This window comes from Penaeus japonicus, unplaced genomic scaffold, assembly GCF_977035675.1.
Source record: "Penaeus japonicus unplaced genomic scaffold, GWHDUDI00000001_assembly GWHDUDI00000015, whole genome shotgun sequence".
NCBI lineage: Eukaryota > Metazoa > Arthropoda > Malacostraca > Decapoda > Penaeidae > Penaeus > Penaeus japonicus.
This window is the reverse complement of record NW_028234417.1, coordinates 15646488-15656487: the sequence shown is the minus strand read 5'-3', so window position 1 is coordinate 15656487 and position 10000 is coordinate 15646488. Positions and strand designations below refer to the sequence as shown.

Genomic DNA, 10000 nt, shown 5'->3' with positions numbered 1-10000 from the left:
TGAGTGCATGTTTATATAACTACAGTATTCCTAAGATATTACTGAAATTTTCCAGTCTTTTCAAGTTTATATCTTTTGTTTTAGTATTGTAATGGTCTAATTATCTTGTATTGGAGTATCAAATAATATAAAAAGAAAAAAATAAAGATGTAAAAATCTACTCAAATTAAATCAAGTACTTGATACACTACTACAAATTGCTTTATAGAATCCAAGGCCTTTCACAAATAATATAGTCTCCACCTTTCCAAGCAGTGCTTTGTCTCTTAAAGTGGATACTTATCATTTCATAATCACAGTATTGTTCTTCAGGAATTACTTCTAACCTTGCTATGTATGCTCCTTTTCATCTAAGATTGCTATGAGACTTTAACTGCAAAGGCTTACTTTCTGGAGATTATTAACACTACATTGGAAGATTCTATGATAACATTGAGCTGTGTACATATAAGATGATATTCTTTACCAATCAAAATCATGCACACTAATTCTTTAAATATTTCATAATCTTTGCGCTTTTCTGGGTCTTGTTTATCACCTGATGAATATATGATTAAAAATGCAAAAATATGTATAGCTCTGAAATATATGAAATATATAAATGCTGATTGCAGCTATCTTGTTATTTTTTTTTTTCCTGAAATCATTACACCTTTCTAAAGTTGTAAACATCATCTCAAAAAAGGGGAAAAAATATCACTTGCACTATAAATACTTTTCATCATAACAATATGGAGAAAATACACTGGAAACAGACAATGTGATTATCAGCAGCTGAACAGACCAAGATTACAGATACAAAAAAGAAAATCAGACTGAACCGAGACAAGAGACATGGAATATCATTTGACTTAATACACTGTTAATTCATTATGTGAGGCAGAAGCTAAAGCTTATTTTCCTTTCATTTAAAATAAAACAAGAGATAAGGTAAAAGACCTTCTTTTTTGCACTTCAATGAACCCTCCCTCTACAGCAAACCCACGCACATTCCAAACCATATATGTTACTTACCTGAATTGTCTGGCTTTGATCAGAAAATGGGCTATTGAAGAATGTTGTGATGATGTTCATGAGGGAGTTGATTACATAGTTTTCCAAGGCTCTGTCAAGATTGAAAAACAGCATTACAATTAACTAAACATGAAGATGTTCTTTTGTCTCTTTCCTCTAAATGTCACATGACATTTTTTAGGATGTCCTTAGTTTAACTCTTCCAAGAATCGTAAGATGTTCAGCCTGGGCCAAGCATCTTAAGATGTGTTTTATATCATCTTCTTGACTTATGGTGTGATATATGAGTCCATATATGATATATCAGCAAAGTTATATTAATTAGCAATTGGTATGATGCATTAGTTAGACAACTGAATAATAACTGGTTTGCATTAAAAAAAAAAAAAAAAATGCAATGCAAAAGTACTCTGACCTCTTGAAAAACAGCCATCATGGAGGGTTTAAACAAAAGAATACTAGAAGAACATAATTTCTCTTCACTCCCATTTCATTTTGAGATTCATTAACCCATTGCAGACGGAGATAAATTTGCTTGCCCAGCCTCCAGGATAGGTTTTATTTTAGAGAGAGACCGCTAATATTACGGTAATTATAGTAATTATGACTGCAGTAGCCATCATCACTCATTCCTTTTTCATAGCACAATAAAATAGCACAGTGATCCAAAATCCCCGAACGTCGTGTACGTCATGACGCCCGTCGTCAGGCCAAAGCTCCTACATCACGTATGTCATGACACCCGTACGCAATGGGTTAATACATTCATTCATAGAGTCTCTTCAATGCCTTAAGGTATTCAAACTTACTTGTCTGCATGCCTTCTATCAGGTGGTGCAGTGGCAACTCGGCCCATGTCAACTAGGAAAGACTTCTCAAACAGACTCCAAATGTGGTGGGAATTATAGATCTCTTTCATCTCAACTTCCGTATCGATGTAGCAGTGATTTAGGAAATTGATGTAGGCTTCTTTAACCTGTGACAAAAGGGTGGCAATATGAGTATTATACTGTATACCACAAATAAGAGTTAAGTCAACATATAAAGTTTTTAAGATGAAATCATGTTTCCAAACAGATTATTCATAGCATAGGCTGCATTAATTATCAGATCTTAAAAACAAAAATTATATATAATATTATTCAGTAATACTATCACTACTAACATGATAATTTTTGACTTGCAAATCTTTGTACATCATGACATCTTCAGTACTACACACATGCAAATATTGTTGTAGTCATTCACTATAACATATCTAACATGGTACAAGTATAGTAACACACAACTCAAATATCAACATTACAAAACAGACAAAAATATATTCTGGCATTCTCTTACACCAGCACCAGAGAAAAAATCTATTAAAAAAATCAAACTTCTGAAACTATGTATCTTTCACAATGAGGAAACAAAATTATCATAAAAGAGATGACAATGTGAACCTAATCACTGAACAAAAAAAGGTATAAATAATACATGACAGAACTGTAATAAAATATATACAAATGGCATTTTACTCAGTTCATTTCAATCATCAGGGCTGGAAGCAAATAGTCAATTTTTATCACTGTATCTCTCTTCCCATAACAAGTGACTTAACAATTTAACATCAACTACTTTGAAAGAGGTAAATATCATCCATAATTAAAAATATCCTTAAAAATTATTCATAGTACTTGCTGAGTAAGTATTACTTATTGAAATCTGGCATGCCATGAGCAATATGCATGTAGCTGAGAAGCAAACAGCACAGCACAAGGAAGTTAGCCATTGTTACTAGGCATTCTTCTTACAAATTATTCATGAACCAAATGAGTCATGAGATTTCCTCATACCAAATAGTTTCAAGGGGTTTTGCAAATTAAAGTCAGGTACACAAGATATGATATCAAAGCATGATATGAGGAACTTACCTTAATTGTCTGATCTTATAATGCATCTAATATTGAAGTGAAAATTTCTTCCCAATACCCTCCTCCCCCCATGCAAAAAAAATATATGTATGTATATACGCATATATATATATATGTATGTGTGTGTGTGTGTATATATATATATATATATATATATATATATGTTTTATATATATATATATATATATATATATATATATATATATATATATATATATATATATATATATATATATATGTATATATGAGTTCATTTTTTTCCAGCCCTGAAGTATATAATAATGTCATGTCAAGAAAAATGTTACACCTTTATTTATGAATGTGGTGGCTCATGTATGAGGATTATAGTCAATTTTTAATTTCAACATTCTTTCCCTTTTTCTCTAAAAATCATTGTGCTGACCTGGATAAATCTAACTAATATTCTAATAATGTAAATGAATTGATAATACCATCTAATATTGTTGTTCATTCTATTTATTGCATTATCAATTCTTTATGAATATGTAGCTTATTAAATTTGCTTTTTTTTTTTTTTTTTTTTTTTGGGGGGGGTAAAATGTTAACATCTGAGCTTCCTATGAATTCTAAAAAGTAATACATCTGAACTATTCTGTCATTTCACCATGACTTCTTTAACAATTGCTATTCAACATGCTTTCTTTCTGTTATTATAGAATAACAATTATCTATCTCTCCTTGTAAAAAGTTCTAGATATAAAGAGAATGATTTTTATCAAAAATGTACTTTACACCTTTTAAAACAATGTGGCTAGGTAATTGTAAAAAGTTCCTGGTAATATCATTATATCAGCAGCTATATAATAAAACTTGTAAGATTCAATGTAGAATAATTTTGATAAGAAATATAACATCAGTTGTAATGCTTAAACATCAATAAAAGTTTCAAAGTAAAGTGGTTTGCATGCCACATAAACAATCTATGAATACTTTTTAGTAAAACTATATAATTTATATACATAACAGTATAAATGTGTTAGTTCACATGTGAGTTCATGTGCGTGTGTTTTCATGTGAGTTTGAGAGTTCATGTGAGTGTGAATATTCATGTGACTGCAAGAGTTCTTGTAAGCATGAGAGTTCTTGTGAGTGCGGGAGTTTATGTGAGTGTGTGAGTTCGTGTGAGCGAATGATTTCATGGGAGTGTGAGAGTTTATATGAGCATGAGAGCTCATGTAAACATAAGAGTTTGTTTGAGTGTTAGTTTGTATGAGTATGTGTGTGAACAAAAAAATAAAATAAAATAAAACTGATTAGTATAATCAGGTTCATACATTATTCAATATAATTACATCATATAATACACAGCAGAATAACAACAATAAAGTGAAAAAAAGTAGTAATAACAATGGGATAATGCTACAGCAGTAACAGGCAAAAAGCTTCAAGCTTACGGAGTCTGAGATCACAAAGTGCAAATGAAAATGAAAACTCAAAGAGAAGGAATTCCACAATATCATTCTTAGATCCACCACTTTGCACATCTGCAGGCAGCCTTTTTCTTAAATGCCTGAAGTGGTTGCCTCATTGCTGCTGAAGCTATCCTTATATCAAAAAGAAACTACACAAGAAAAATGAAAGAAAGACAGCATTTTATAATCTTGAAAAAGGAGAGGGAGAGGGAGAGGTTGGAAGGGGGGGGAGGTTGGAAGGGGGAAGGTTGGAAGGGGGGGAGGGGGAGAGGTTGGAAGGGGGGGAGGTTGGAAGGGGGGAGGGTGGAAGGGGGGGAGGGGGGGAGGGTGGAAGGGGGGGAGGGTGGGAGGGGGGAGAGGGGAGGGGGAGGGGAGGGGAGGGGAGGGGAGGGGAGGGGGAGGGGGAGGGAGGGAGAGGGAGAGGGAGGGGGAGGGGGAGAGGGAGGGAGGGGGGAGAGGGAGGAGGGAGAGAGAGAGAGAGAGAGGAGAGAGAGAGAGAGGAGAGAGAGAGAGAGGAGGGAGAGGAGAGAGGGAGGGGGAGGGAGGGAGGGAGGAGAGTAGAGGAGGGAGGGAGGGAGGAGAGGAGAGGGGGAGGGGGAGAGAGGAGGAGAGAGGGGAGAGAGAGAGGAGAGAGAGGAGAGAGAGAGAGGAGAGGGGGAAGAGAGAGGAGAGAGGGAGGAGAGAGGAGAGGGAGGAGAGAGGAGAGGGAGAGGGAGAGGGAGAGGAGAGAGAGGAGAGGAAGAGGGAGAGAGAGAGGGAGAGAGAGAGAGAGAGAGGAGAGGAGAGAGAGAGAGAGAGAGAGAGAGAGAGAAAAGAGAAAGAGAGGAGAGTAGAGAGAGAGAGAGAGAGAGAGAGAGAGAGAGAAGAGAGAGAGGAGAGATGAAGAGAGCAAGAGAGAGAGAGAGGGAGAGAGACAAAGAGAAAGAAAGAAAGAGAGAAGGAGAGAGAGAGGGAAAGAGAGAAAGAGAAAGAAAGAAAGATAGAAGGAGAGAGAGAAAGAGGAGAGAGAGAGAGAAGAGAGGAGAGAGAGAGAGAGAGAGAGAGAGAAAGAGAGAGAAAAGGCGAGAGAGAAAGAGAGAGAAAAAGCGAGAAAAAGCGAGAGAGAAAGAGAGAGAGAAAGAGAGAGAGAAAGAGAGAGAAAGAGAGAGAGAAAGAGAGAGAAAAAGAGAGAGAAAAAGAGAGAGAAAAAGAGAGAGAGGGGGGGGAGAGGGAGAGGGAGAGGGAGAGGGAGAGGGAGAGGGAGAGGGAGAGGGAGAGGGAGAGGGAGAGGGAGAGGGAGAGGGAGAGGGAGAGGGAGAGGGAGAAAGAGAGTGAGAGAAAGAGAAAGAGAGAGAGACAGAGAAAGAAAGAAAGAAAGAAAGAAAGAGAGAGACGTGGCAAAACTAATAACAAATAAGCACACCAGACACTGCATCTGCTCTATCACGGTAACAATCACAATACCTCAATGATACACTCAGGGTGCGTCACAATCGATACTACGTCATCAAGTGTAATTAAACTGTGACATTTTATCTCGGTGTAAACGTTCTTGCCTTCTGTCAGTTCAGCGAGCAGGTTTACAAGCTCAATGTGGTACCTAGAGGAATGATACTTTAGTAACAGAGATTCCCAAGTACAAATAAAAAAGAATTGTAAATTTTCGAGCTGGACACTCAGGAGCCGGTGGAAGAACTTATCTGAAAATATAAAATATATTACCCATACCAGAAGGAAGATTTTCATCATTCTTTAAGATGGATATGTGGATAATTCTAAAAAAAAGATGTTTCCCTCCAAAAATGAAAATTAATGATTCTTCCTTAAAACTGTAGCATCAAGAAAGGTTTAATGTGAATAAAAAGTTCTTGTGAATAGAAAGTATAATATCAGTTTATGGAACAACCCTTTATTCTTTAGTTTAATCTCTTAAATAATTTTTTAAAAAAGGTAAATAGATATTTAAATAAGATAGCAACAGATATTACTGATAGTATTCCACAAATCCAGACTCTTGAAAAATGTGCAAAAAGAAAACCTTCCTCTTGGCTTGGCAATAAGCAGCACATAAATGCTCCCAACATTTTGCTGGCAACTAAATCCCATAGTAAAGAGGCCATCACCTTTCTACATGCAACAGCACCATAATAATAAAAAAATAAAAAAAATAAAAATGAAAAGATTCAGAAAAAAAAAATTACCTCCGGAATACAATCCTTGTGTTCAACCATGGCCACAATGTCATCTAAAGGTAAGAGACTATGACATTTGATTTCTGTTGAAGCATTCTTTCCCTCGGTGCAGCACGCCAGCAGTTTCACCAGTTCTATGTGATATCTGTAATGCAGCTTGCTTGGTTACTTCAAGTATTGGGGGATGTGAAAATTATGGCAGTTTTCCATGAAAAGCCATTCTGAATTGTTTATTTCTTTTCTTTTTTTATGTAACCCTCCTACTTTTTTTCTTCTCTATTATTAATTTTATAACAAGAAAATTGATAAAAAATATTTTTTATGAGGTGTATCACCTGTATTAAAAATGGATATAACTGAAAAAAAAAAACAATACATACAGCACAACTTTCCTTTAAAAAAAATAAAAAGTGGATGTCTAACTCTTAAGGAACCCTTCACTTCAAAACAACTAAGAAATATGTTATTTCAGCAGATAATGCTCACCTTAACTTAATTAACTATCATAAAGCTTCAAAAGTTTTTGGTGTTTACAATGACTATATAATTACAAATATAATATAATTTGGGGATAATTAATGATTCAATAATCATAAATGAAATATCAAATGCATATGATCTCATAGATTAAGTAAGGATCACTCCTTAAAACACTACTACAACAATAATTTTTTCTTTTATAACACACAAACCTTCTCGAAAAAGTCACCATCTCTGTAATCTAAAATCTTATATTCATCCTTCAGAATCAAAACAAGAGATATCAAAACATAAAATACATTTAATATCATTCACATGATACTACAGTTAACAATTATGAACTATTCTGTAAAACAAAGAGCAAATCCAAATACCTGAGTTGGCTACTCTCATCGTAATCCATCCTGTTACGATCTGCTTTCATCATTTCTATGAACATGATGAATGAAGCTCTCTCATTGTAGAACACTAGCACATCCTCACCAGCACTAACCAACTACGGGGAAAAGATAAAATAAAATAAAACAAAAATTACAATATAAACAACACCTGACAAACTTCACCCAACTGAGGGGTTCATATTCCCCTCATTTTATCAAAATATGCAACCTACTCTATATTTACCTGTTCAAAACAACCTTAAACCCAATCACAAAAATTAAAGACCACTACCTACCTCTTGCATCACCATATCTTGACTCCTCCTGATAAACTGTCCTTCTGCTTTGACAATCGTCTGAAGAAATTTGAGGTACTGCACGTGGCGTCCGTATGTTTCAATGCAGTGGATGAAGTGTTGGATCACACGTTCAGAAACTTCCCCACACAGCTGGGAGTTGTCTTTGAACACCGCACATACAGTTTTAGCTTCCAGGAGCTGCAATGTCATTAAGGAAAGCCAAATGAGATATGTCAAAGTAATAGTAGCAGTAACAGTAACAGTAATAGTAATAGTAATGATGATAATAACTTTAATAATAATAATAAAATGATAATCACTGTTGTAATAATGATGATGATTATGATGATGATAATAATAACAATAACAAAGAAATAATAACAAAAAAAAAAAATAATAATAATAATAACTGTAATAACAAGAACAATAATAGCAAAAATAATAACAACAATAACATAATAATGACTACTATCATGACAATATTGAAATTTTCAAAATTTATTGTGATCACAATCTGTTCATAACTCCCTGGCAATAAACAAAGAAAAAATATATTACAAAATACAACTGCATTAAAAAAAGAGAGAGAAAAAACAGTTAATATAAAAATGAAAATTTACCAAAATTTCATCTTTCCTCTAAAAAGTATAACAAACCTTTGCCTAAAACTTTTAGTTATACATACTCAATGAAAATGTATATTCTTCTTCATAAAATATTATACTAAGATCAAATTTCCTATTTTTCTATTTAACTTATTATAAATACAGTGAAGATGATGAAGAAGAGAAGGAAGAAAATGATGATCATGGTCATGCAAAGGAAAATATGTTTGACAAGGCAGTCCAAAAAATATCACTGGCAAAGAATAATCAAATTTCCAAATAGGATTGAGCTTCTCATTACGTAAAATGTCCCTGCAAAAAATGGAATATAGTATAAAACTATCTTTTCAACATCAAAAATATGCAGTCGCAATTCTAGAAAAATAAAAATACTGCAAACTGACATTTCATCTGAAAAAAAAAATAAAATAAAATACTGAAAATGCATCCAAACCTTCAAAAGTTATTTCAGCACTTAGAGTACTGCACTGAGAAAGATAACAAAAATTAACTTGTGCTATTTCTTTAAAATGTGTAATTTAAAGGGTTAAAGCAGAAACCATTATACATCAAAGCAAACTTGGGACCAGTTGATATAGAGAAACCTTATATCTTCTCTATGCAATCTACTTTGAGCTATTTCCACCAAGTAAATTACATTGAAAATATACTTCCTATGTACAACACAACCCAATGGTCATCACATGTTAACCAAGCAAGACAGACATCCAGCACAAAATTAACTTCACTTTTCTTACAGCCAAACAAATAAATCTACACTACAACTTGAATCACTGCATTTGAAAACAGAAATCATATAGACCAATCTATCTAGTTCAAAGCCATTTACTGCTCTAAATGTCATGCATAAAGAAAGGAAAAAATCCCCATTCTTTGAAATAACAGCTAGCACCACATGATGGAAAACATAATAACAAAAATCATATACATGAGAGAAGACTAGACTGCTGCTTAAAAAAAAAATTGATTAACTTGTGGAGTGTCAGGATAGGTCAGAGTGGGGGAGCATCAGATTGAAAATGCCAACTCGGGCTATGTTGATTTACCCCCTCCCACACACGCCTTCATTGTTTACATTCATGTTCACCTATATCTAATAATGATAATTATGCACTATAGGGTGCATAATTATTAATGAGCACTCCACAGGTTAAGAAAATGCAAATACAGAACTAGGTGCTTAAGATCTCACAAGGTTATCTTACCCTCTTGTGTGTCTATGGCAGAAACAGTAGATAAGGTTAAGAATAGGGAATAAATACCATCATAGAATACACTGATACCATACATCCCAATAATATCTTAAGAGGACTAGAAATAACATCCTAAGCTCATCAGTTATTACAATAAATACTTTTACATAATAAATCATGTACATCTTTTAACTGTTTACAAGATAACATGGACAACATTAAGTTTAGCACAAAACAAAACTCCTAATGATACCAATTTCTATCCCATTTAATGTTATTTGTAATCTAACCAATAAATGCTAGTCTAGAATATCAACAACACAGTAAATGTATTACGGGAGAGAAGCAATAGCAGATAACCGTGAATTTAAAGAGAAAAATCTTTAACTATAAATCCTTTCATGAAAGTAACTTATAAATAAACAAGCTTTATCCAGCACCCGGAAGTGATGGCACACTTATAATTATAATTTTTTTCTTTTTTCTCT

The 10000-nt window shown here is 34.0% G+C and overlaps 1 protein-coding gene across 43 annotated transcripts in view; it reads right to left on the bottom strand.

Moving 5' to 3' along the window:
* Nucleotides 1-10000, bottom strand: part of Itpr (Inositol 1,4,5,-trisphosphate receptor) — a 250714-nt gene that overhangs the window by 70930 nt on the left and 169784 nt on the right. For 38 of the 43 annotated variants that reach the window (XM_086544593.1, XM_086544605.1, XM_086544596.1 and 35 more), the window contains 5 exons: nt 7691-7891; nt 7389-7510; nt 6544-6679; nt 1824-1990; nt 1015-1105 (listed from right to left, as the gene is read on the bottom strand). In XM_086544593.1, the coding sequence (XP_086400719.1) occupies nt 1015-1105; nt 1824-1990; nt 6544-6679; nt 7389-7510; nt 7691-7891 (717 nt within the window). Of the gene's footprint in view, nt 1-1014; nt 1106-1823; nt 1991-5806; nt 5943-6543; nt 6680-7388; nt 7511-7690; nt 7892-10000 lie in introns of all 43 variants that reach the window. The other 5 variants (XM_086544595.1, XM_086544597.1, XM_086544601.1 and 2 more) reach the window with 1 other exon arrangement.